Genomic DNA, 27,870 nt, shown 5'->3' with positions numbered 1-27,870 from the left:
ACAAAGGGTCCCTTTTCGCTGATGCCGGGAGAGGAGGAGCTGAAGGCTGACTTTTAAATGGTGTTAACAACGCAAGCTTCCTAACATTGCACACAGCGTCTGAGGAAGTCGCAAGACGAAACGCGTCATGCTGGGCGCAATAAAGGATGCTGAATCAAATCCCCTGTGTGCTCCGTGTGTTCTTCTGGAGAGGGACACTTTTGGGTAGCAGTATTTACACGTGCAACGCCGCTTGCACGAAGGATGCACCCGCCTCATAAGCAGTTTGGCAGGAAAGCGGCAATTGGGTTTGTGTATATATATATATATATATATATATATATATATATATATATATATATATATATATATATATATATATTCCACAGAAGTGGCAAACACTTGTTATGACCTAAACATAAGCCGGACTCTAAATCAAGAGTGCATCTGTAATACAGACCCATGGCTTCTGGTTCATGCATGACATTATTTTTCATCCACACAGACAGGGATTTCGATAACTTGGGGAGAGAGTTCTGTTCCGTCTTGTAGACAATGTAATCCAACACAGTCGTATCTTGGATGAATTGATGTTTTTGAATATTACTTAGAAGGTTTAGATGGTGTGGGTTTTCGTACTAGGACAGCATGTGTTCAAATGTTCACCTGTGGTAGTAGAATTCCTGAATAATTGATGTGCATGCTGAATTGAAAAAAGTTACTAACAAAACATTATGTTAAACAGTTAACATTGTCACAGTAACACAAACCTTTTATACACTACCACAAAAAGGTTTCATGCCCGTAATTTTTTGCAGGATTTTCGATCATTTGCTTTTAATTTCGATTTTAGTGACAAAGTGGAACTGTTAATTAGGGAGTAAATGGTGGTGGTGCAATAGGAGGAAATGGAGCCAAACAATCTGCAGTAGGGACTGTGGTGAACAAAAAAGTGTTGGTCAACAAAGCTTAGAAGGCCGAAAATGGGGCAAGTTCAGGGAATACGTATTTGAGCGTTGGAAACAAAAATTAAAAGGCTAATTCCAATGTGCTAGCATGCTTCACTGTGCTGGTTCTGAATTTTTCTTTTCCATTAATAAGGGTTATCTCAGATGTGGCAAGCCGGGCACAGCACTATGCTAGGATGAGTAGTGAAATGGTGATGGGTAAAGCTTTCTTTTGTAGTGTGGGAATGCAACTTTGATGGAGGTGATGTTGTTTTTGTGAAAGAGAAGGAAGAACAGGGCAGTTGACAACATTCTCCAGATTGTTTTGCCCAAATGAGAGAGAAGTCAATTAGATGGTAGTGGATCCATGCACCTAGTTATAATCAAGGTCTTATTTGGGGAAAGATGTTCAAATCAATTGTTACAACCTATCGCTATTTGCTACGGTGGTTATGAGGGAAGAGAAATTAGTATTCTAGAATATGTAATGGTTAAGATCCTATTGAGTGTGCCATTTTGAGGATATGTAACTATAGAAGGCTGGGTTTGGTCTACCAGCACGACTTGCATACTGCCTAGATCCCCACGAACTTGAGCAAGTGCTTGTAGTGTAAGAAGGTTGTTGAGAAGCGATTTTGTGAGAAACAAAGATATATTTAGAGATAGTTTGGGAAGTCATGGCGAGTTTATGCTCACAAAACAATGTTAAAAGAAAGGGCAATACCTGAGAATCTTAGGATGGGAGAGTTCTGGTATTGGCGAGCAGGGGGTGAAGGAAACCAAAGATGGTGAAGGAAGGAGAAATTGAACCGTTGAAGGCTTTTGATTGGCTTTACCTAATGGTTATCAGAAGGTTATATGTAGTCTTCATTAGCTTTAACCGAAACATTGTGATGAACAGTTCTTTGCCCTGCCTAATATATATATATATAGAATGATTATTTTACTCAGTGTGTTCTTCTCGAAGTTTAACCCAAATTCAGCTTCTTCCCGGGTGCCTCTTCATCCTTCTTTGAAAAAGCAAACTGCTTTCATAACCTTTCGGAGATATTGCAGTTTTCTAGATTTCCTTTTGTTTTGCCTTCTTTTGTGTTTGTTTTTCACAGAACGATGGCCAATCTATTTCGAAACTAGTTGCATGTTTTATCGGTTTAACCTGATAATTTGCTCTAAAACCGCAATTTTAAAAAAGAAACTGTATTTTGTGTATTTTAAAATTACCAGGCATCTACTTTGCTAGCGCTTACCTGCAAACCCCCAAACAGCCGATCTTTGAACGCTGCAAAGGGCAGGAACCGCTTGGAAGGCGCCATCACTCACCGCGAGGAGCCACGGGACACGCCCACTCCTGGTGACCACGCCCACCCCCTTAACGCTCAGAATCTCCTCCATAAATCATGTGTCAGCACAGGGAGCGCAGCGGACGGGCGCAGCGCCGAAGGCGCGCCAAAGGCAAGCCCGTCTGGGCCCGTCCGGGCCCAGCCGGCCCCTGGCCCGGCCACTCTGCCCTCTGTATCCAAGCACGCACGACCCTACTCCCGTGAGGAGCTACTAGCCTTAAACACCCCGACGAGTAACATCCAGCTCGCCGGATGCGACTCCTGCACTCCTGGAGAGCCAACCCCGGCGTACAATGGCCTGCATTTAGGCCTACTCAACTGCAGGTCGCTCGTAAAGCACTCACACGAAGTCAATATGCTTATCACGAACCACGTGCTAGATATCTTGTTTCTGACAGAGACCTGGCTCACCTCTAGCAGTGGCCCCGACATCGTCCTGGCACTTCCCCCTGGGTACTCTATGTGCTCACAGAATAGACCAGAAGGTAGAGGAGGTGGACTAGCCATAATCCTTAAAGACGGCCTTTCCTGTAGAACCTCGGACGGCAACATCAAAGGGCACGAAAGTTGTCACTTCATTATACAAATCTCCCCAGTCACCTCTCTATCAGGATTGCTGGTATATCGCCCACCGGGCGGCCTTGGAGACTTTCCAAATAACATCATTGATCAGACCTCCATTAAGTGCTCATCTTCCACCAATTACATACTATTGGGAGACCTTAACACACACTTCCTGGACCCAGGCAACAAGCAGGCCAATGAATTACTTCAAGACCTCACTTCTATGGGCCTCGACCTAAAAAACCCACAGGCCACCCACGAAAAAGGGCAATTGCTTGACCCCATCTTTTCAAACGTTCCTGGCTTAACAACCATTGACCACATCGCCCTCCCCTGGACGGATCACTTCCTAGTCCCCTTTGTGTGGGACATCGATACTCCGTCCCCTCAACCCCCCAAAGTTAAAATTCACACCAGGCGATGGCAGAAACTAGAACCGGACACTTGGGCAGCCAAACTAAGGGAACTTGCTCCCCTCCCCCTCTCAGACCCCATAACTGGGGACATAGAGTTTAACACCTGGATCACTCAATCCCTAGACTCCATCCTGCCAAAAACCCACTCGCTAAAACATACCAAGAGAGTTAACCCCTCATCTTGGTACACCCCGGAACTCAACATTCTGCGCAAGATGTGCAAAAGGAACGAACGTCTGTGGAGAAAAAGTAAAACAGAGGAAAATAAAGAAACATTCCGCACCTCCATAAAATCCTATAAAAAGGAGCTACGCACCACTAAAATTTCCTTCTATGAGAGCAGAATTAAAAATGCTGCCTGTTCGGCCCACGAAACTTATTCTGTTCTCAAAGAACTCCTTCAGGCCCCAGACCCCCCACTCAAAGTCCTCGATCCCAAGGAAGCAGAAAATAAATGCAGTAACCTAGCCACATTCTTCGATGAGAAGATCCAAAAAATCCTTCTGGACATACCCCCTCCTGAACCGGCCCATACGGATCGGAATCTCACCTTCACTACCACCAATCCCCTCATTCCGGCCGATAACCTTCAACCCTCTCTGAACGCTTTCGGCCCAGTGACAATGGAGGAGGTAGAAACAACGATGGCCTCAATTAAAAGCGGCTCCCCCCTCGACCCCGCACCCCTCCGCTTCTTGAAAAAAGTGTCCAGTGCCATCATCCCCCCCCTCACGGCTCTAATTAACTCCTCCCTCTTGGAAGGCATAGTCCCCCCTGGCTGGAAAGCGGCAGCTGTCAAAGGCCTCCTAAAAAAATCCTCCTTAGACCCGAAGGACCTCTCCAACTACAGGCCCATTTCCCTTCTCCCAGGAAACAGTAAGATCGCAGAGAAGTTGGTGAACAAACAACTGTCACACTTCCTAGAAAACAACAACCTGCTGGGGGTCTCTCAGACAGGGTTCCGTCCAGGTCAGGGCACTGACATCGCCCTCCTGGCGGCGGTAGAGAAGGCCAGAAGCGTTCTGGACACGGGAGGATCAGTGGCAGTGATCCTCCTGGACCTCAGTGCGGCCTTCGACACTGTAGACCATCCCACCCTAGTCCAAAGACTGAGAGAAATTGGATTAAAGGGTGTGGCCTTGAAGTGGCTAAAATCCTTCTTAGCGGGACGATCCTTCCAGGTTTGGGAGAACGACAGCCACTCACCCATCATCCCCCTTCGATGTGGAGTACCGCAGGGCTCATCCTTGAGCCCTACGTTATTCAACGTATACATGGCTCCACTAGAGAAGAGGATCACCCCGTTCGGCGTGTCCTTAATCAACTACGCAGACGACACCCAGTTGGTTGTCACCCTCACCCACCCCCATCATGCCCCCTCTGACCTCCACAGCTGCCTCTCGGAAGTCCACCGATGGATGAATCTTTCTTCGTTAAAATTGAACGGATCAAAGACCGAGATACTACTGTTAGGTAACACGGGCCCCGCCCTCCCACCTCATCTCTGGCCCAGCTGTCTGGGCGCCCCCCCGCACCTAAGGACGAGGTCAAAAGCCTGGGTGTTTGGATTGACAAGGACACGAGCTTCAAAACCCAGGCAAAAAAGACAGCAGGGACATGCTTCGGTCTCCTCCGAGCCTGCAGGAAGATCTTCCCTCTACTCCCGGCCACTGCAAGGAAGCTCCTTATACAGGGCCTTATCCTGGCGAGATTAGACTACTGCAACGCCATCTATCTGGGAGCTCCTGAAGCTACCCTGAACGCGCTGCAGAAAGTTCAAAACGCCGCTGCCCGCCTACTCACGGGCACTCCTACAAGATCCTCTGCTAAGCCAGCCCTCAGGTCTCTGCATTGGCTGCCAGTCAGAGAAAGAATTATCTTCAAGGCCCTCTGCCTGGCCCATAAGACCCTCAATAACAACGGTCCCCCCCTTCTTAAAGAACTCCTAATCCCCTACAAAGCGAAAAGAGACCTCCGGTCCAACGGGGAAAATCTCATCTCAGTACCCAGAGTCAAAAAAGCCAAAACCGGTGGCCGTCGTTTTTCAGTCCACACGGCCAAACACTGGAACTGCTTACCACGTAGTCTGAGGACAGAATCAAACCATCTCCAGTTCAGGAAATCCTTAAAGACCCTCCTTTTCCCGCAACCATAAACCCCAGTCAGGCGGCTGAAGCCCCAGGAGAAACAGGCCAGCGCTGGGATGCTCATCGAGTTACTACGCGCTTTATAAAACCATTAAATAAATAAATAAATAAATAAATTTGGTGTTTTGGAGGGATGATGAAATAATATTGATTGTTGAAGGTGTTGTTTTTTTTTGTGGAATGCATTTGATGGCCCAGGATGGATGGGAATGTCTCTCTGAGAAGACCAGAAATGTGTGGATTGCAGAAATTGCCGTGACCATGACATTTGTTGATTGACACATTTATACCATCACATTGTTGTTTTTGCACTCTCTTCACCTAAAGGCAGAGTTAATGGACTGACTTGTAAAAGCATGAAAGTCAAACTCACTTATTAGTGTCTGTGGTTTGCCAGTGAAGTCGGTGCTTCTAATTTATATTAGGCTGGAGTGCACACAGGAGAACTACTTACAGGTAGCTGAAGAGCCACCTGAAGGCGACAAACTGCTTGTTGAAGAACCCTGTGTCATTGTGGGCTGCATTGCATATTAAAGGGATTAGTGCAACCAGCACTTCCTGCTAATGGCAAACAAAAGACCAAGATCACAAACTAAGCTCCACCAGTGACTGTGAGTGGTTTATAAATAATATGGAACGAGGCATGAAGAAGACGAGGAAGGAAGAATCAGAGCAATGAACATTTCCAGTAAATAATCTAAACATTACACCTCATCTCCTTCCTATTCCCAATCCTAACACAATGAGGACGTATGCTTTCATTGCGATCATCCATTCTGAGTAAAGACCATTCATGTTATTTCTAAAGTCATCAGTTAAATCTGACCTGTAGTGGAAAATTGAACGTAGAGGGAGAGCCTGAAAAGTAGCCCCTTAAATATCTAAAATTGAGGCAGTACCAAAAACCCGCAGGCTGCCATTGTGCCTGTAAAATTACCCTGAATGCCACCAGGGGGAGTAAACTAGGTTCAAGTGTCAGCCAAGAGATAACTGCCTTCATGCAGTGATCCAAACAATGGAAAGAAGGATTTGAAAACAACTTCCACGAAACATTGGGTTAAAAGTTAATTTATTCTACGGCTTGAAATTAGTTGACAACCTCGATGGGAAGAGACAACTCGCACCCTATCCTGGAGGAACAAGTTTATTCCGTCTCCTATGAAAGAATTAGAGCCTAGATCAATAATACTTTGAAAGAAATCTCACAATAAGAACTCTACAAGACCCAAAACAATCAACCCAAAGCAGGTCAAAAGGGCATATATATTCCAATCACTGAGACACAGGGCATGTTGTCATAACCCAGTAGTAGCAAGACACCATTGAAACTGAAGTGTTGATATAGACAGAACAACATAAAAATTGCCCCTTAAATGTATCACTAATTCAGACACATAGTGAAGGGGAGACCAAAAACGAGGAAGGCCTCATTCTAAGGAGACCCACATTAGCCCCTCTTGTGCAAGGCCTATGTGAAACTTGAATAGAACTGAATATAGAGAGAGATGAAATCAAAAGCATTCTTTACTAAATATTCACACAAAGAGCCACAGTTACTAAGAACAAGCTTCATAAGAGAGTCCACACAACATTTCCTTCAAGGGAAATTAATTCTGCTGTTCCTCAGGACAAGGGGTCTGAAGAATCATAAAATCAGGAGGAAAATTTGAGAAAGGGCTGGCATACCCTTTGCCGACCAGGACCAAACACCAGGCATCTAGTATAAACTGCCACTAGATGTAAAGGAAAAAAGGAATAATCCAGACTGACCCTTTAAATTACTTTGAGAAGGCAAAGCAAATACAGAATGCTATTGAATGCTGGGATGCTTAAGAAATGCCTTATAATATGGCTCTCTTTAGAGGTGGATTTATGAATCTGCTCAGATCTTTTGTACAGAGGATGTTACAAAGAACACCATTTTCTTTTCTTTTTTGGGAAAAAAACCGTAGCCTTAGTCTGAGGACGTTGGACATAACCCCAGACACTGAAGTATTTACGAATAATTTGTTCAAACACCTTACCAAAACAAGTAGAGTGCAAGCTTCCTTAATCGACAGTTCTTGTAAATCCTTTCATTTTACCAATTACTTCAACGCAATTGGTGTCTGCAGTCCCCATGTTTGATGCAGTCATTGTTGTTCAAAGGTGAAGCCCAAGTTTGCTTCTCTGTAGTGGCTAAAAGCTGGGAAGAGACATCTCTTGCTATCCTTACCATACAATAGACTTCAGACCGCAAATGACCACCTGAGGGTGGTATGTACCAGTTAGCCACTGTCAGAAAGGTTATAACTTACTTGAGGGTTTGGTTCCAACTGCTCTTCCTCGTGACGCCCCAACCCCTATGGTAAGAAAGAAAAAATAGTTAAAATGGAAAAAAACATTGGCAAAGGCAATAGGTCTCGCCTATGTAAGATCTATTGGCATTGCCAATGCATTTTTAGCCATGTTGTACGCCACCGTGGGTACTGTTCAGCATGGCTAAAAGTATGTGGCATAGAGGAGAGTGGCATGGAGTGTTGTAGAGTGGAATGGCAAAGAGCGGAATGGCGTAGCGTGGCTTACTGTGGAGTGGCATAGAGCAGACGGACGTAGAGTCCATTGGCATAGAGTGTGACCGGGTAAAGTGGCATACAGTGCAGTGGCGTAGAGGGCAGCAGTATAAAATTCAGCAGTGTACAATGTAGTGGCATAGATAAGAGTATTGCATAGTAGAGTGTAGTGGTGCATAGTGCAGTGGTGCAGAGTAGAGTGCAGTGGCATAGAGTAGAGTGATGCAGAGTAGAGTGTATTGGCCCAGACTAGAGTGGCATAGAGTAAAGCGGAGTAGAGTGGTGCAGAGTAGGGTAGAGCACATTTCCTTGGAGTGTGTTATAGTGGAGTGGTGTAGAGAGTATAGTGGCATAGAGTGCAACAGAATAGAATTCTGTGGTGTAAAATTCAGTGGCGTAGATGAGTGGTGCATAGTAGAGTGCACTGGCATAGATTGGATTGGTGCAGAGTAGAGTGGCATAGAGTGCAGTAGAGTATAGTGGTGGAGAGTTGAGTGGCGTAGAGTGAGTGCTGCAGAGTGCAATGGTGTAGACTACAGTGGTGCAGAGTAGAGTGCAATGGCGTACAGCAGATTGTTTTGGAGTAGACTGGAGTGTGTAGAGTAATGGTGTAAAGTGGTGGAGAGTGCAGTGGGATTGTAGATTAGAGTGGCATACAGTGGATTGGCATAGTGTGAAGGGACGTAAAGTGGAGTGTACAGAGTAGAGTGCATTGGCATAGAGTGTATTGGAGGTGCAGTGGCGTAGAGTGAAGTATTGCAGCATGGCGTATGGTAGAATGGAGTGACGTAGAGTGGAGTTGTGCAGAGTAGAATAGAGTGGAGTGGCCTAGACTGGAGTGATGAAGAGTGCAGTGGCGTAGTGGCGTAGAGATCAGTGGTTTAGACTACAGTGGTGCAGAGCAGAGTGCAATATTGTAGAGTGGAGTGACATAGAGTGGAGTGGCGCAGAGTGACGTAGAGTGCAGTGGCATAAAGTAGATTGTTTCAGAGGAGAGCGAAGTGGCGTAGAGTTGAGTTGTGCAGAGTAGACTGGAGTGGACTAAACTGGAGTGGTGAAGAGGGCAGTGGTCCAGTGTAGAGTGCATTGGCTTAGAGTAGAGTGGTGCAGAGTAGAGAGGCTTGGGGTGAAGTGGCATAGAACCCACCACCTCTGCTATTACAGTAGACCCAGGTGAAATGTTTATTAATCCGGTAATTTCACATAAAGAAATGTATGCAGAATTACAGAAATTACACTATTGCACCACTGATTTTGTGAAGAAATTTCAACGTGAAATGCACCGTTCAGGTATTTTTTTTAATGTGAGCGACATTTTGGGTAGATTTTATTTTAATCCGTGCAAGCCATTAAAATAATTTTTGAGTGCAGAAAATGATGTAATTTTCACACACCCCTAAATAGAAGTCCGATGAGTCCAAGCATTGTGTCTCTTCCTTGTTTTGATAAGAGACATTTCCAGCCCTGCTGGAGTAGGGGGAACCCATCCGAAGACTGGCACCTAAACAAACAGGAAGTGCTGTTGGTACCAGTCCCCTTTCGTATCTTATGTAGCACGTGGGCATACTAAATAATGGAGGTAAAATCTCTTTTCAAGGAATTTATTTAAAAAAAAATAAGTTTTTTTATGGCAGTGCCTGTCCGGTGGAGGTGCGGCCTCCCCATATCACATAAATATTGGAACAAGGAAGGAGAGGAGGTAATCACCTGTGTGTGCTATAAAAAAAACAATAGATAAATGTATAAATGAACTATTTTTGTCTACAGGGCAATTCAGAAATGAAGGCTTTCTTTGGTATGTTGTCTCAAGTACCATGCAGTGCTGTTCTGTTTGGGCAATTACCTCTCCGGAAATCAGAAAACGTTATCATCCCAATATCTTCTTCTTGCCATTCTCTGCTAAGGGGCCATGTCTGCCTTTACTCACTTTTTGTAAAAGCTGTGCACTTTAGAGCCAAATAGCTGTCTATACTGGGGAATGTCTCTAGCTAAATTGACAGAGGATTTTAAGAGAGTTTTGGATCCCCCAGGGCAACCAGATCTTGAAAAGCATCCATCAGTTTTCAGATTCGGGGGGTGCCAAGCAGCACTGCTTTTTCCATGGTGTGGCATGTAATTCGTGTTCTATATACAACTCACTTATCAACTTCACTCTTTAGTCTTCACATGTTTAACGTTGGGATGGGCTGGGAGCAAAGTAATTGATGTGACATGAAGCTTAGTAGGATGTAAGAAGGATGGTTTAGATTTTTGGTTCTGGAAAGCCTTTTTTGGTTAGTTTTTTTGACATACAAACCCCTGTGGTACTTCCGTTGAGTTTAGAGGCAGGATAACCGTTCCTTAAAGAAAACAAGTCACTGTGGTATTTGGTATAACATTATTTGTATCTCAGTATCCCTTTTCTTTGTCTAGTACCCTCTGAAATCACAGGTTTATTGAATTGGCCAGGTAAAGTTTTTTTGGGGAGTGTTAAAGCCTCAGTTGTGAAGTGATGGCTTTGACCGAGGGGTGCACTTTTTCTCTAATCAGCTGATCAGAAGCATACAAAACTATTAAAAAATATAAAAGCCTAGGTGCTTTGTTTTCAGTTCTGACAAAGTTGTGACAGACAATGGGAAATGCTGCTGCTGTTGCCGTCGTAATGCGAGTTTGATGAAAGCCCGTGATATTGTGCATGTCTAGCAAAATTTCCTGCAGTCTGCTGCTATTTGCAAACCACTCAAGGTGTACTCCCACGGCGTTTGCTATAATTAGAAGCGGGTCCTTGTTCATTTGAGCGCTTTCTATAATCTTCTTGGTAACACGTTAGAAATGCTTCTATTTTTGTTCCTTTCAGACGGAGGTGGATTCAATGATATCAAGGGGGCGGACAAACGCTGAAGGTAATTCACAGACTTTGATCGCAGCAACTCTCACATTTCTGCCGGTCATGCTGGCAATGGTTGTCTGTAGAACTGAATGACTGAAGTGCCCTGCGCTGCTACAGATTGAGAATAGGTTCCATTTAAAACAAGCGTGGACTGAGCCAAGAGGTCTGGCCCTCGCTGGCATACTTTTTGTTTTTTGTCAATGCGTGTTATGTTTGTCATATTGTTTTGTAAAACTTTACTGTTGGCGAACCTCTGCGCCCATGACAATATAAAACCAGAAAATATTGGAAAAAAGCAGCAATATTTAGGGTAAAAAAAGCACGTTGCTTTAGTAGTCTTTGGCACTGAAGGGAACAACTTTGTGTGCGGATGTGCTCCTTGTGAAAGAGCAGAATTTCATCATTCACAGTGAAATTAGCCAGCGTATAAAGTGGATTGAGCCTTTGTCCCTAGCTGTATGCTGTAGTTGTCAGAAGAAATATCTGAATGACACTGCCACAGACCAATAGATGAAGAAGGCTGACTGAAAGCGCCCCCCCATCAGTAAAGTATATTGTATATAATTTAGTAAAATCAAAAGGTCTTGGCTAACACCAGAAGTAAAAATATTGAATTCAACTAGTACATGAGTCGTCAATAGCAAGTCCTGGGCCAATCTTGAGATGCAGTTGCCTACAGAGACCCATTGATTCAATTTTTCATTGTGGATCAAGAGCTGAAGAGGGTATGGTAACCCCTGGAGCTCCTTCGAAGCTTGGCAGCTTCCTGCTGAACTTTCTGCAGCGGCCATGGAATTGCCTTTGAATCTACTGGGAAGGTGAGAGACACTCTGGGATGTTCTAGCAATTTACTAGAATAGTGGTTATTAACCTGTGGTCTGAGGACAACTGGAGGCAGGCGAGGCCTACTTAGGGAGTCCGCGAACGTTTGTTTTACAAAATTAAATATAATAAAAAATGTAAATTAATAAAGTATACACAATTAAAGAAACAACATTGACAATTTGAAAACTTATTATATTTGATTGAGTATTAAATAAAATATTTCCATATTTGACCATTTGTTTGATTTATACTTTTTTAAATATTGTTTAGAGGTTCAAATCCTAGAAATCGCTTAGGCAAGAGGGTCCCCGGCTTCCAGTAATGACTCAGTTGGGGGTTCCCGGATTCTTTCAGAGGGGATCCACAAAAGTCAAAAGGTTAAGAACCGCTGTACTAGAACATTCTCCTCACGAGTGTGGGGTTTACTATCTGTATCCTGGTTCTACCATGACATGCCTTGGTATTCTGCCAACTATTTGGGTTATTTTCTTATGTTATTTTGATTTCTGTTTGTATAGAGCACCTTTGCCATTGCCTCTTAATTCAAAGGAATAGCTTGTGAGCTTCCACTTGGAAATGGGAAGGTTTCTATAGATCAGAGTCCCTTTAGTGTGAACGAGATTCTAGGACTCCCAATGCCAGTCGTTGTCTTAGCTTATCGCATGTATTGCATTGCTTCTGTGTCTCGCCATGACCCTCCATGTCAGCTGCTTGCCATTGAGCTCAGTAAAGTCACAGAATCCGGTGCCATCTACCGGTATTTGCTCTGATAGGCCGTGCATGTTTGTTAAATGGCGCTGGTTTCTGAAAGGTCATTTTGTATCTTCATGTCTGTTCGAGCCTTAAGTGTCCTTGTCTCAGCCCCACTGTAAGACCTCAGATTAAAAATTAAAGTGTAATTCTCTTCAGCACTTCAGTGCAAGCAGGTTTTACAAATGTTGACTGGGGCAAGGTGCACATCTGTCTCATTGTCATTGAGGTCCCAATCTCTCTTTTATGTGGTGGTCTTTAAACTTTAGCGTTTGGGTGTGTATTCCCATTCTTCTCCAGAGTGCATGAGAACGAAAATATATGTTACGTTCATTGTGTATTTAACTGTTCTGCAATAGTACATACCTCCTTGTAGGAGCATTACTGATCTGATTCTTATCCTTAAAGATTTTGTGAGAGGGTGTGGCCAAGATTGTGGCTTAATGTTAATGTTATGTTAATGTTATGGGGGATTTAAATAGCGCACGGCTACTCTGAAGAGTGTCCCGGTGCTGGCGCAACAGAAGTATCCCCTGAGAAAGAAGAGATGAGGAAGGACTGCTATAAAAGTCTGCGACTATTGGTGAACAGCCAAGTTTTTAATTGGCACCTGAAATTAAGAAGCTCGTGTTCCTGTCTAAGACTGGGGGGGAGGGAATTCCATATTCTTCCGACTACCACCTGGAAGGATCTGCAAACCTTTCTGGCCAGAGAAAATTTTGGTATTGCCAACAGATGTTGTGGAGATGATCCCCGCATCCTGGCCGGGGTATAAGGTATGACCCTCTTCCGAATGTACTGGGCCCCGTTATTGTGTAAGGCCTTAAAGGCCAGCACAAGGGCCTTGAAAAGGATCTTGTTTTTCACTGGGAGTCAATGAAGAATTTTTAGATGGCTAGTCATGTGGGTCCTTGGTAATACCAGCATAATTGCTCTAGCGGCTGCGTGTTGGACCACCTGGAGGCGGCTTAGTAGGTAATTTGGGATTCCCAAATAAAAGGCATTTGCGTAGTCCAGCCTAGATAGAGTAAGGGCTTGGACCACAATCTGTCTGTGGGACTGAGGAAGCAGAGGAAGAAAATTTCTAATCATCTTCAGTAGTGCGAAACACGTGCCTGCCACAGATTGCACCTGCGATTTCATGGACAAAGTTTTTATTTTTTTATTTATCATTTTCTTAATGAAGATGCAATACAACAACGCATTACAAGAAATAAGCTTCATATCAAGACACCATGTAAGGTGGCAGGTCACATACTATCAGAACCATGTCCAAAACAGTAGATAGCGAACAAGCAGTAGTCAATTTTGGAACATTGGCGTGGCATTGCTGTGCTCTCTGGCAAGAAAGGCACCTGGGCTGGCGAGCATGAAGGGCGGGAATCCCAGAGTCAAAGGCGCAGGGACGGCCAGGGAGACGACCGTCGGAGGTCAGGCAGAAACCAGCACCAGCGGCCGCCGCGGGCCAAGGGCCGGCGGGGAGCGCGAGTGAGGCAACCCCGGAAGGGATCTACAGGCAGCGCATTCATAGGACAGGATTTGATAAGATGATCAGGCATCGGCCTCAGCCGCGGCCGCGGCGGACCCAGGGCTGGTGGAGAGCGCGGGAGATGCAATCCCGGGAGGGATCAACAGGCAGCGCATTCATAGGGCGGGATTTGAGAAGATGATCAGGCATCGTCCACAGCAGCGGCCCCCGCGGACCCAGGGCCGGCAGAGAGCGCAGGGGAGGCAACTCTGCTAGAAGGGGCGCGGGAAAGAAGATAGGCAACCAGAGGGCCCCAGAATTTCATGGACAAAGTTGAGTCTAGCATGACTCCCAGGTTTTTGACGGTAGTAACAGGGCATGCAGGAGGTGGCTGAGTCTGGGGCCACCAATTCCGCCATTTATCTTCGGTGTATGTCCAAAGAACATAATTTTTGTTTTAGCAGAATTGCAGGATAATTGGTTCTGACGAAACCAGTCAAATACTTTGGTCAGGCATATGTGGATCGAATGTTCATTTAGCTGCTCATCTTTCTCAGCCGTGAACAGCTGAGAGTCATCGGCGCAAGTTATCACCTTTGCTCCATATTCCTCCGCCAGGGCTGCCAATGGGGCCATATAGATATTGGATAAAGTAGGACTCAGTACTGTTCCCCGAGGCACCCCTACGTTCATTGGGGGAATATCTGCTGAAAAAGGAGAAGACCACACCATTTGTCGGCGGTCCTCCAAAAAGGAGGAGAACCACCTGAAAACCGTACCCCCAATACCACACTCCCGCAACCTCTGTAGGAGCCGGTCATTGGGTACGGTATCAAACTCCACCAAGAGGTCTTGCAGTATCAAAACTGCCTTAGCTGAACGCTCACTGCGGGAGCTTTCGATCCAGCCAAGTTTCCTTCAGCTTCTTCCCAGCCGTGGCCTTCTCAATGGCGGTGACAGAGATGCCTTTTGGTCCTGGGGCGCAGGCCTGTAGAGGGGCAGCTGAGTTAGCTACCTAAGCTTCTGCATGGAGTGAAAATGAGACTGGGCCTGTTCGCCGCACCCACAACCGGGGCCTGTGATACAGGAAATGAGCAGCGTGGCTGATGGAGCTGAGGTGGGCTGCTGTTGGGTTGCACAGCAGCACCCTGTTGGAGCTGCAGTAAAGGGGCTGCTTAGGCCTTTAGCATGCGACTCACTGGCAGCTTGTGAGAAACCCATCTTTGACCATCACTGTGTAGCAGGGTCCTCCCTGGGTGCATGTGGCTTCGTGGTATGGGCCTGAGGGACCTCATGTTGACTAGTTGGGAATGGTGAAGACTGGGGGACCGCCTCAATCGATCTCAACTACTGACTTTGCACTACATGAGGGCCTTTGTCTGTTCTGCATCTGGCTGCGGTGTGGCCTGGCATGGAACACTGAAGCGGAGCCCAAAACGTTGCATAAACCAATGTGGTCTTGTTATGTTCCCTAAACTAGGCCCAAGTAGCAAAGCAACCTTTTACCTACATTTGTCCTACCTTGCTCTGCATAATGATTCTAGCAATGACCTTTTACTCAATTATGTGCTGAGTAAATGTCGATTGGTTTCCTTGAAATTACCCTCATTTATTATGCACAAAGATTCTCAGCATCATATCTTAATCCCCTGCACATGACGTACAAAATAGTATTATCATACTCTGTACAAAAGTAATTGCTATCTTCATCCTTGGGCGACCGGGCTGAATAACAAATATTGATTTAGGCTCATTAACACAATTGTGCTCATAACATATCGATTGTGGTAGAAACCCCAAAGCTACCTTTTTGGTATAAAAGAACTGCACCATCACTAGGTAACTAAAGGAGACGCTTCTTTGCTGACAGTGACACGGAGGTCCCTGCATGCTGAAGCTTCAACATGCAGCAGTCTGACATCCCTTGTGGGGTGTCCGACTCGTGACCAAGCCGGGGTCCTTCCTTCTCTCCCATCAGGTAATGGGGCTGGCTCTTTCCAAGGGGATTCTTGGCTTCACACCCACCCACATACATACTAGGTACACTTAGGTAGGGTCCGCATCGTAGGAGCATTCTTTTTTTTTTTTTTTAAACAATTTTATTGGCTTTTGCAGTGTAACAGTACACGTAGAGTTCGTTTTCGTACATGCAAGTAATATACTTTGGCATCTTCACTATACAACAATAATATTACATTTGGTAATCAGTGAACAATTACAATCGGCACATCATCTTCGTGTCAACAGTATCGAGGCGATCCTTGGGTATAGTTCTCCCTGGGCAGAGCCCACCTGTTGTGTGTGTGGAGGACCTTTAATACCCAGCTTTCATGTCAGAAACGGGTCATGTTGGTTTGTAGTTCTACGCAGTTACTAATCTCGAGTGGGTATCTGTGTCCGTTACCTTGTGTTATTCCCTTTGCCCCCTTTTATGGGCTCGCTGTCAGTTCAGACATCTCCTGTGGTGGTTCGCATATGTCCCCTCGGTGTGTATTCCATTTGCCCCATATAGTGGACCATTTTCTTGGGCATCCCCTGTGAATAAATACCGCCTTTTCTGCCACCATTGCCGTGTCCATATCATTCCCCCATTGTGACCTGTGGGAACGGTTCCGGATCCCGATTTTCTAGCTATGTTTCGCTTTGCTAATGTCATGCCCAGTGTTGCCCAGGTCTGCCGCCCCCGGTTAAGATCTGTGGGCGGCCAGATATTTAATAGACAGCATCGTGGGTCAAGTTGTATTTCCACCCCGCTCGCAGTTGAAAGTTCCGACAGTATTCCTGTCCAGTACGTTTTTATCCTGGGGCAGTCCCATAGAGTGTGGAAGTAAGTTCCCGGGATGCCGCAACCCCTCAGGCATTCAGGCCCCGGGACGTGACCTAATTTATGTAGTAGGGTGCGGGAATAATAGACTCGGTGTAGAATCTTCAATTGGATGAGTTTTAGTCGAAACGGTATGGAGGCGTCTCTGGCTGAGGCAAGGGCATATAGCCAGTCCTCCTCTTCTATATCCCCTAATTCCACTTCCCACTTGCTGCGGAGGACCACTGTGGGGTCTGGAAGATTGTTTATCAGCTTGCGGTAAGTTAATGAAATTGCTTTCGTCTCAAGATGATCAGTGAGGAGTCTATCCTCCAACGGGGAGGATTCAACCAGGGTTGTTCCCGTTGGGATGGCTCCCCTTAGGGCGTGTCTAATTTGCGTGTAGTGATACCGTTCCGTGTTCGCCATTCCGTATTTTTCTTGCAGGGCTTCAAATGTGATAATGTCGCCCCTGTGCCATAGGTCCCCTATTCTTGAAATACCTATGAGGTCCCACTGCCGGAAACCCTTGGTGTTAGCCAGGGTTCCCAGGCGGCGTGTGTCCCAAAGCGGGGTGGCCAACGTGAGTACCCCCTCCCATCCCAAGGTTCTCTGAGCTGTGTGCCAGATTTTGACTGTGTGGGCCGTCGGGCCAGTGAGTGTGTGACGCCGTTTATTGGTGTAAAGGGCCTTCATCAGTTGGTCTGCGGGGAGTAGTGTTCTGTCTAAACTGTAAGCGGGATCATTGTGAGGGGCGTGTAACCATTGATTGACTACTGTCAACTGTGTTGCCCAATAGTAGAGTTTGACACTCGGTAGTGCTATCCCCCCGTCATACCAGCTACGGATTAATTTGGAGTTTGCTATACGGGCCGGTTTCCCGTCCCAGAGCAGGGAAGATATTTCTGCGTCTATTGCCTTGAAGTAGGTAAGTGGGACCGGGAATGGGGTGTTTTGTAGTGCGTAGAGGAACCGTGGGAGTGAAAGCATCTTAAAGAGCGCCGCTCTTCCCAACAGCATTAGTGGGAGGGAGCGCCAATGTGCCTTATCCGACCTGAGCCTCTGCAAGGGTTTCTGCAGGTTCTCTTCCGTAAAGACAGTGGCCTGTGGAGTGACATAAATGCCTAGGTATTTGAAGCCCCTGGTCACTGTTTGTAGTGGGCAGTCGGGAGGAAGCGTGGGCGTTGGGCCGTGCAATACATATAAGAGCGATTTAGTCCAATTTATGGTATATCCTGAGGCTTCACCATAGGTCTTGAGTATGTTTAATAGGGTAGCTATGGATGATGCCGGGGACATGAGGTAGATTAATACGTCGTCGGCATATAAGGATATGCGATCTTCCCAGCCCGTTTCCCATGTGATCCCGCGGACCATCGGATCTGTTCTAATTATTACCGCTAGCGGTTCCAAAATAAGGGCAAACAAGAGAGGGGATAGGGGGCACCCCTGTCGCGTGCCACGCCCCAAGGCAATCACGCGGGATGTATGGCCATTGGCCACCACTTGTGCTAGAGGAGCCGTATATAGTAGTTTGATCCAACTACAAAATTTGGGGCCAAAGCCCATCTTCTTGAGTACTGCAAAAAGGAATGGCCACTCAACAAGGTCGAACGCCATAGTTGCGTCCAGAGAGAGGACGGCTGCCTCTTCTCGAAGGTCAGGGATGCGGTGAAGTACCCCATTCAACCGTCTCAGGTTAAGCGATGTGTTTTGGCCGGGCATAAAGCCCGATTAGTCCGGGTGGATTAGTGTTGTGAGGTAAGGTTGAAGTCGTAGCGCCAGCAGTTTCGCCAATATTTTCGCGTCAGCATTTATTAGCGAGATCGATAAGAGGACGTGTGGTCGGGAGGTTTATTAGGTTTACGTATTGCTACGATGGTGGCCAACCGTTGTTCCGCCGTTAATGTACCCTGCGCTAGGCAATCAGTGTACATGGTAAGCATGTTAGGGATCAGCTGTCGGGCAAATGCTTTATATAATTCCACCGGCAGACCGTTCGGTCCCATTGCTTTGCCTGTGTGTACCGCTGCCAGTGCCTTTCCCAATTCTTCTGCGTTAAGGTCCCGCTCAAGCTCTTGTGCGTCATCTTGTGAGACGGTGGTGAGTGGTATGCCGTGTAGGAAGGCTATGCAGTCTTCTTCTGTCATGTTACCCCGTGGAGTGTATATGTTTTCATAGTAGGAGGCTAGTTCTTCCACTATTTGTTGGGGGGACGAGGTGTGCGTGCCGTCTGGTAAGGTTAGCTGTGGTATCCATCTGTCCGTTCTTTCTTTCCTTTCAAGCCACGCTAACATTTTCCCTGTTTTGTCGCCCAGTTCATAGATCCTGTGTAGTGTATTTGTGTGTCTGTTTTTGGCCATTTCCTCTGCATAAGTTTTGTATTCGCTCGACGCCATAGTGAGCGTGTGTGCCGTTTCCTCTGTGGGGTTGGTTGCATGGGCTATTTCTGCTGCTAAGGATGTTGATTCTAGCGCTTCTATTGTTTGCCTTTGGTCTTTTTTATGGCTAGTTATGGCGGAGATGGCCTGTCCTCTAATGACTGTCTTGAACGCTTCCCAAAGGATCGATGGAGAGTCTACTGATGCTTGGTTTTCATCAAAGTATTGTGTGGTTGCAGTGTCTAATGCTTTTGAGATTTTGTGGTTTTTTAAATAACCCGGGTAGATTGGGTATATTCTTTGTCGCCTCGTGGGGTGTGTAGTGTAGGTGAGTGAGACCGGTGAGTGGTCTGATATTCCTCTCGGTAGGTGTTCTATCGCCGTCACTCGTTCAGGAGAGACTGCTAATGTGAATATGTAGTCTATTCGGGAGAGGCTATTATGGGCTCCCGAGCGGAATGTGTAGTGGCGGTCAGTTGGGTGTTGCAGTCTCCATATGTCCAGCAGTCCCATTGCGCCCTGAAAGTCTCTAAATAGTTGGTTGGGTCTCGCTGAGGGTCGCGGAGGTTGGCGATCTATCTCCGTACTGAGTACTGCGTTGAAGTCCCCTCCCACAATCATGTCTCCTTCTGGGAGCTCAAGTAGGAATTTTCCAAGATCTTGGAAGGCCCCTTGATGGAGTGTTGGGGGAATATATACTGATATTATATTATAGGTCCGTCCCTCCCACTGGCATGTAACTGCTGCAAACCGCCCCTGGTCGTCTGCCCATGTGTTCCTGACTATCAGCGGGGCGCTTTTGTTGACTAGTATGCTGACTCCTCGGGAGCCTGAGGAGAAGTCCGAATGTGCAACCATTTTAAAGCCCCACCTGTTCAGTGCCTTAGATGCTGTGCCTGTCAAATGTGTTTCTGGTAGCAGGGCCAGCGTTGGTGCCTTGCGTTTTAAGTATTGTAGCACCAGACCCCTCTTAATTTTATGGCCCAGCCCATTCACATAGGAAATGATCGTCAGTGGTGGGGATACCAGTGTGTTCCCTGGGGGATCAGGCCTCTTTGGTACATTGTCCGTCATCGCGTGCGTCTTAGTTTTGTAGTCGCGGTGCTGACTGCTGTGTAGGAGTTGGGGCTGTCAGCCAGACATTATCAGACAAGTATTGTGGGTCGCTTAGGGATCGGTCTGTAAGGTGGGTGTGGCGTATGGTTGGAGCGACAAGCTTCTACCTAGAGCGTGTCACGTTCAAGGTGATGTGTCTGGGTGCATCAAGAAGAGCCTGAGCCCGTGCTGCATGTGTGCATGTGTGAATTATCAAAGCCAGTAACAAAGAACATGAACAAGTCAAACATAAAACGTGTAAATTCCCTACCCCCCTCCCTGCCTCCCTGCCCGGTGGAACAAGAACCCTCCACCTCCCCAACTGAGCAGAGTGCTTAAAGTCCCAACTTAAAGTTATAGTTCTAGTTCGTGGGGGTGAGACTTCTGCGTCCGCTGCCGAGTCCCTTCTCCGTTAATACCATGCAGTGCGTGTCCAGATCAGAATGTCTTACCTGCATGGGCCCGCTGTCCTACGGTCAGTTTCTTACCACGGCTGGCCCCCTGCTTCCGAGGACAAATGTTCTCTTATCTGGTCGCCATTGTAGCGTCTCTTTCACCTTAACAGGGGGTGATCTCAGGTGTTTCAGTCCAATGTGCGGTGTCGCCCGGTTTGTGCCTGGAAGAGTCCTCCGGTATTGTTGTGTTTGCTTCTCGGCTATTCCGTCTCGTCGGCGATCCGTGGGCTTCCGTTGCCGTTGCCGCGCTGAGGGCCACGATTCCTAGGTCCTTTGGCCGGTCTCCATCCCTCCAACCATTCATGGGCGTCTCGCGGCGACTCAAAGAACCATGTCTTCCCTTCTGATTCGACGCGCAGTTTTGCTGGGAAAAGCATAGAATATTTGAGTTCACGTGCTCTTCGTTCCTTTTTTACGTCCGTAAAGCCCCGTCGTTGTTGAGCCACCGCAGCCGTATAGTCTGGGTAGAAGTTAATTTCTGCGTTGTCGATTCGTATCGGCCGGCGTGTGCGGGCTGTTTGTAAAATGGCGTCCCGGTCTCTGAAGTTGAAGACTCTCATGAGGATGGGGCGGGGTGCTGCCCCTGTTTTTGCTTTCCCTCCGGGTACTCTGTGGGCGCGCTCAATTGAGAAAAAATTTGATAGTCCTTTGGGTTGGAGCTGATTTTTAATTAGATCCTCGACGTAGAGGTCCAGGGCATGGCCACCTTCCGTCTCCGGTACACCAACCAGACTTATGTTATTGCGTCTTGAGCGGCCCTCTTGGTCGTCCAGTTTGGATTTCAGCGTGGCGTTGTCATCTTCCAACTGTAGGACTCTCCGTTGAAGCTCTGACGTGTCCTTCACTAGTCCGGTGGTTGTCTTTTCCACTTCCACGAGCCGGTCCGACATCTTTGCGAGGTCCGCCCTTATTAAGGAGACGTCCGTTGATATCGTGCCCATCGAGGATTGCATCGCCTTCAGCGTGGACATTACATCCAGTAGGGTGACCTTGTCGATGTCATTTTGCGTTCCACAGTTTTGAAGCGGCGAGCGCTGTGGGTCCCCTCTTGTTGCTGTGTTGTCTGGCGGATCTTTTTGGTAAGCAAACTTGTCCAGCTTTGGGGCCTGGTGGCCTCTGGTCCCTCTTCCAGACATAGCGGATGGCCCAAGATACAAGTAGCTGAGAGGGAGGTAGGGTCGTGTAGTGGGTGTGCCGTTTGCTCGCCAAGTGGAGGTGGTGCTGAGTTGGGTGTGGTATTAGGGACTTGCCGTTCGTGCGCCCGTGTGTTGCTCCCCTTGTCCGGAATGACGGCCTATGGCGGTGGCTGAGTCCAGTGCTGCCTTTAGGCCCGCTTTGCCGAGTTCGCCGCAGTGTTAGAGGTGGCTTAGTGTGCTTTTCTTTATTTATTTAATTATTTCGTCCTGTCTGGTGCAGTACAGTTGTTGCCAAATTATCGTGAAGGCAGTGTAAGTGTGCCTCTAGGTGGGCCCCCTTGTGAGTCGTTGGGGCGTAGTATTGTTCGTCTCCCTTTTCCCTTCACTCGCAATGTCGCTGGCGGCCGATCGCGGGCCGCTGCCGTGTCCCGTCCGCCCCTGCACTTCGCGCCCGTACTGGTCGGGCGTCTTCCTGCCACTATCGACTACTCCGCTGTAAGCCCGCCACTGGTACTGGTGATTCTGCTTAGCGGTGGCGAGGGTAAGCTGTGCCTGTTCTGCTCCGACAGCGGTTCGAGAAGCGGCGCTGTCGGACGTACCTTTCCGCGTTCGGCGCCGGTCTCCGCCTCTGGTCGCGGGTCCCGCCGGCGCAGACTTTTACTGGAGTCCCCGGCTTTTGGCGCCAGACCAGGCCCCTGTGGTGGACACGGTGTAGCTCCTCGGGTGTCAGTCCCCCAGGGAATCTAGAAGGGGTTCCGATGGTGCGGTGACGACGCTACGATTACTCGGATTAGTGGACGGATTTCGCTGGAGATGGCTCGTTAGCTACAGAGCTCCGCTATGCTGCTGCCATCTTGGCTGGTAGCTAGCCACGCCCCTCCGTAGGAGCATTCTTGATTTCTGTCATGTTTATATGCCTGCATTTATTCACTGTTTTAGCGCTATGGTAGATTTCTACCTTCTATTTACGGTTTTTGGTGCTTGTAATCTTACATTTGCTTCTGTCTATTGATGGTCGCAGCAAACATGTATTATACTAGAATGACACTGGTTCAATAAATACCTATTGAAAAATTCCCTCCGATTTAGTCTGTGTATCTCTCTGAGACTAAGTGAGCACGATTGACTGAGTGAAAAGTACTGTTCAGTTTTGACGATCCCTGAAGGGTCAAGGGTTTAATTTTTTTATTTTATTTCCCTCATATCACCAAAGAGCGGCTGCAATAATCAATAAAGTGTACAGTCTAACAATCCGCCCTGTGGTCACTGCATTCGCCCAGGTCCTTTTTTCATACTGGACCATCACCTTTGCCAGTGACTCTGTGTAATCATTGGGACGATTAACCAACAACCAGGGAGCTGTACCAAATTAAGAAGACAGTCCCTATAGCCGCTGTAGGGCTCTTTGCCGTACCCTGATCCAACCGGCAGACCCTAACAGCCGCCCTAACCCAATCTTTCACTCTATGTGGCAAAAGGTCTCTCCATTTCGACCAGATTTTTCTTCTGGCGATAAGGATCAAGTAGAAGAGCAACCTACTATGAGACCGCCTCAACAGCGTGGTTAATATTTCATCATCTGCTAGGAGGGCAAGCATTGCAATTTAATCTCCCGACCAAACCTACCTTTTAGTGCAAGTTCTATTCCACTCCAGAAGTCTCTCAGGCACAAGCCTTCAACAAAGATATGGACATCGTAAGCTCCTAAACAGCCACACCTTACGCACTTAGGGGGAGATTGAGGAGCAAACTTGGATATTTTGTGTGGAGTCCAATAAAGACGATTGATGGTGAAAAAGTGGTTCCTCTTCAGGTTAGCCGGTCTTCAAGGAATTATCCCATGCTGTTTTAATATCTCCCACGAGAAGAGTTCCGCTCCACACTAAATAAGGGGTGGTAGCATCTTTTCCTCTGCTACCAAGAGCCTCTCATACCACCTTGCAACTTCCTTACTCTTAGATCTAATGTCCTGAAGAAAAGACTCCAACTCGCAGTCGCCCGATCTCCCTTTTAGATGCCAAAAACCAAGAGGATAGTTGAATAAACTTAAATCTGGACAGCTTTTTACCAGTTTTAGCTTTTAATCCCTTTTAATTGCTGTGTGATATATAGGGTGGTAGGTGCTTCCGTGGCGTGAGTAAATGTATCATGATCCATGGTGACCCGTCACCAATAAGTGCCACAATAGTCTCTACTCCCGCCTCCAACCACGGTCCAAGTGCCCGTATCGTCAATCTGCCGCTCGCCAGTGGTATCCCCACTAGTGGGATGTTACCAGCATAAAGTCCACCTCCAGTTGTGTACTTCAGGGCCTTCTTTTAACACTGCAATGCGATATATAGTAAGGTGGCAAATGTGGGGGGGGCTTGGTATGTGGGAAGAGTAGAGCGTGGGGCACTCCATTTTCTATGTGTCTGGGTGCATACCCAATCTCCTGCAGGTTATGACCTGCTGTCCAGTAGGATAATCACTGCAACTGGCATGCATAATAATAGGCTCTGAAATCCGGTGCTCCCAGGCCTCCCCATCGTCTATGTATCTGTAGTTTCTTAAGGCTTATCCTGCGACAACCTGCTCCCCAGATGAGGTCTATCAAATAGTATCTAATGAGTTAAATACAGTGGCCGGCACTAGCAAGGGCAAGTTCGTAAAGTAATATAGGAGACTGGGAAGTACCACCATCTTAGACAACGCCACTCGGCCCATAGCAGATAGCAGAAGTGTGGTCCAGAAAGCTACCTGAGATCTTATACCACGAATGGCTTTATTTAGGTTGCTCTCCAGCATGTCTGCCTGTGATCGGTAGTTGTTAATGCCCAGATTTTTAAAGGTGTGTGGCGCTGTTGGTATTGTGTGTTCCCCAAAAGCAATACCGTCCGGGTGTATTTGGTCATGAAAGAAAAAGGCATTAGATTTTGTTTCATTAATGGATAGATCAGATATTCTTTCAAAATCAACAAAAATACGGGGAATCGGACCGTGTCCCTCCAGTATATCCGTACCGTATACAATCAAGTCGTCTGCGTATGCAGACAGCAGATGCACTGATTTACCCACCTGTATTCCACAATGAGTAGCCTCCATCCATAGACGGAGGGCCAGTGGTTCCAGTACAAAGAGTATTGGGGATAGGGGACATCCTTGTCTCGCGCCCCTGTGAATGTAGTATTCTCTGGAAATATGTTTCCCGGATCTGACTCTAGCCGTTGGAGCTGCATATAGTAGCCTTATCCACCAGACATAGTTGGGGGGCAAGCCGAAACGTGCTATTGCTTCGAACATGTATTCCCATGACAGTGTGTCAAATGCCTGTCTCATATCTAATGATATGCAACCAGCACGTTGGTGTTCTATAAGATCTGTGGCCATAATCTGATGTAATCTGCGTATATTGAGGGATGTGCTCCTAGCTGGTATAAATCCAGATTGATCTATATGGATCAGCTTATTGAGATATGGTTGGATTCTATTAGCTAACACCTTACTTAGGATTTTATATTCAGTACATAGAAGTGACAGAGCGCGATAACCCGACATATCTGGTAAATCCCTACCGGGTTTGGGCAGCGATATTACCAATGCTTGAGCAGATGGGAGTACATGGGAGATGTCCTAATTCAAGTGATTTGTTATATATCTCCTCCAATTGTGGTATTATTGTGTCCGAAAATGCAGCGAAGAATTCAACCAGTAGCCCATCCGGGCCTGGTGACTTATTACGCGCAAGCCCTCCTATTGCTGCCTTTATCTCTGTCTTTGTAATGGATCCCTCTAGGGCCTCCTTCATGCCTCTCGGGGTCTGTGGGTATGGTAAGCCCATAAGGAAATTGTTGATGCGTGAACTTTCCGAACAAGGCGGTGCACTGTATAAATTCTCGTAGTATGTGCTGAAGGCTTCATTAATGTCATACTGCGTATCTGCCGTGCCCCCCCCCTCCCCGCCCCCTCCCCACCTTCCGGGAGATTGATAGAGCCAATAACAGTGGTAGAAAGGTAATTTCTTATTAGCTTCGCAAGTAGGGTTCCCGTTTTATCTGCATCTGAATGTCGCATTTGAGTATAGGTTCTATACAGGCCTGGACTGGCCGGTGCAGGCACCGGGCAATCCCCCGGTCGGCCGCATGGGTGGGGGCCGTTTTTGTTACAGGGCCGTTTTTTGCAGCATAGCTGCAAAAACGGCCCTGTAACAAAATCGGCCGAAAACCGGCTCTGGCAAAGAGTGCGGTCGCACCCCCAGGCTAGAGGGGGGGCCGGCTGAGCACTTTGCCAGGGCCGATTTTCGGGTCCCAGTCCGGCCCTGGTTCTATAGTCTATCAATCTGAGAGTTTCAAGCAGTTCTGCATGGCAAATACGGGCATCCTGCAATGGGCCTCGTTTCGCAGGGTCGTGTACTGCTTCCTGTTCTAATTTTGACATGGCATCTTCAATGTCCTTGGGAATCCTGTGTGTCTCCTGTCTGGCTCCCACTGTGGCGCTAATTTCCGTTCCCCTTATAACCGCCTTCACCGCGCCCCATTCGACTAGGACTGTGGAAGCAGTGTTCCTGTTTTCAGTAAAGTAATTTTGCAGTGTTGTGGAGAGTGTGTTATTAAACACTGCGTCCTCTAGTAAATGGGGCCATAACCTCCATGTAGGAATCAGGGTGGGTATTCTGCCCCACCTAAAGACCGTCTCCAGTGGATTATGGTCAGAGAGTCTTCGCTAGGTGAGTAGTGTCAGTCACCTGGTCTACTATGGAGCTGGAACACAAAATCCTGTCTATCCTAGTGTGTAAATGATGCACCGGGGAATAAAAGGAATAATCCTTATGTCGGGGGTCCCGAAGCCTCCAGGTATCGCTAAGGGACCAGTCCTCCACCCAGTTACGTAATGCTTCTGCCTGTTTTCTGGCTCCTGTACCTCCCAAAGGGGGGTGCGATCTATCCAGATCGACATCCATGACTGCGTTACAATCACCCCCTATAATCCATGGATTAGAGTTTCATCCCGCCAGAATCGGGTTCAAGCCTCTAAGGTATTTATGTTGATCATGATTTGGAGCGTAAAAATTCCCAAGGACGACTGGTACTCCATCCAACGTGCCACGGAGGAATATGTATCTTCCTTGTGTGTCCACCCTCTTTTCCTGCATAATAAATGGAACTCCTCCCCTTATCCAGACAGTCACCCCCCGGGCAAAAGCAGAGTAGTTTGTAGAGATTACCTGCCCTCTCCATTTCCACCTCATTTTTATGGCTTCAGCTTCCATCAGATGTGATTTTTGGAGAAAAGCCAATGTATACTTGTCAATGGCTTGCATCCTGAATTAACCGTGTTCTCTCCCTCCCTAGTGGTGGACCTCGCAGCCTTACAGGACATAACAAGGGCATTGCGCCAGAGTCCTGTAACCCTATAACTAAACCCAATACTAGGTCTCGCCCATAAACTAAACTAGGCCAGACCGAACAAAACAACCGTTGAATAAATACATAATGAACTGTAGCCTTCGCAAAGTGGGGACTGGCAGCCACTGCCATCATGTAAAGAAACATGCAAGCGAGAGCTCCTCCGAGCCCGAGCAAATACTGTTTAGTTGTACATTTATTAGAAACTTCTATTCAACCAGGGTGAAAAAGGATATAATAGTCCTGGGGCGCCTCCATCCACGGCGGTGTCTTAGTGTTGCTAAATTCTCAAGAGGCTTACAGTCCCAATAGGCCATCTGCTGCCTGAGGTGTATCGGTGGTAAAGAGCGTCAAACTGCTTTCAGAGTCTGATCTAATCGTACTGTGTTCTGATGATCCCGAGTTCCTGCGTGAGGAATCGTCTCTAAAAGTGTTCGCAGCCTCCAGCGCCATCTCCTTGCTTACTTGGACTTGTTCTTGTGTTGGACCAGGGAATAACGACGGACCTGCGAGTCCAGTTATCCGCTGAGATTGTCGATATCCCATCTTTCCGGGACCACGTGGTGGACTTGATAGAGATTTACCCGATAGCTGCGTGGGGTCCATAACCTCTAGCCATTCTTCCACATCCCCAGGACTTTCGAAGAAGTAGGTCTTCTATCTGAAAGAGACGTTAGTATTAGATTCCTTACCTTAGAATATCCCCAGGCGTCAGACTGGATCCGGAAACTTTTGCGTAGCAGTACACTTGCGCGTCGG

The 27,870-nt window shown here is 47.2% G+C and overlaps 1 protein-coding gene across 1 annotated transcript in view; it reads left to right on the top strand.

The window, feature by feature from the left end:
• The window catches only part of EFCAB11 (EF-hand calcium binding domain 11), a 418,365-nt gene that overhangs the window by 93,162 nt on the left and 297,333 nt on the right, over nt 1-27,870 (top strand). The window contains exon 3 of the mRNA XM_078662054.1: nt 10,782-10,827. Coding sequence (XP_078518180.1) covers nt 10,782-10,827 — 46 coding nt within the window. The remainder of the gene's footprint in view (nt 1-10,781; nt 10,828-27,870) is intronic.

Source organism: Lissotriton helveticus, chromosome 9 (assembly GCF_964261635.1).
Source record: "Lissotriton helveticus chromosome 9, aLisHel1.1, whole genome shotgun sequence".
Lineage (NCBI taxonomy): Eukaryota > Metazoa > Chordata > Amphibia > Caudata > Salamandridae > Lissotriton > Lissotriton helveticus.
The sequence above is the reverse complement of the archived record's forward strand: the minus strand, read 5'-3'. Positions and strand labels throughout refer to the sequence as shown.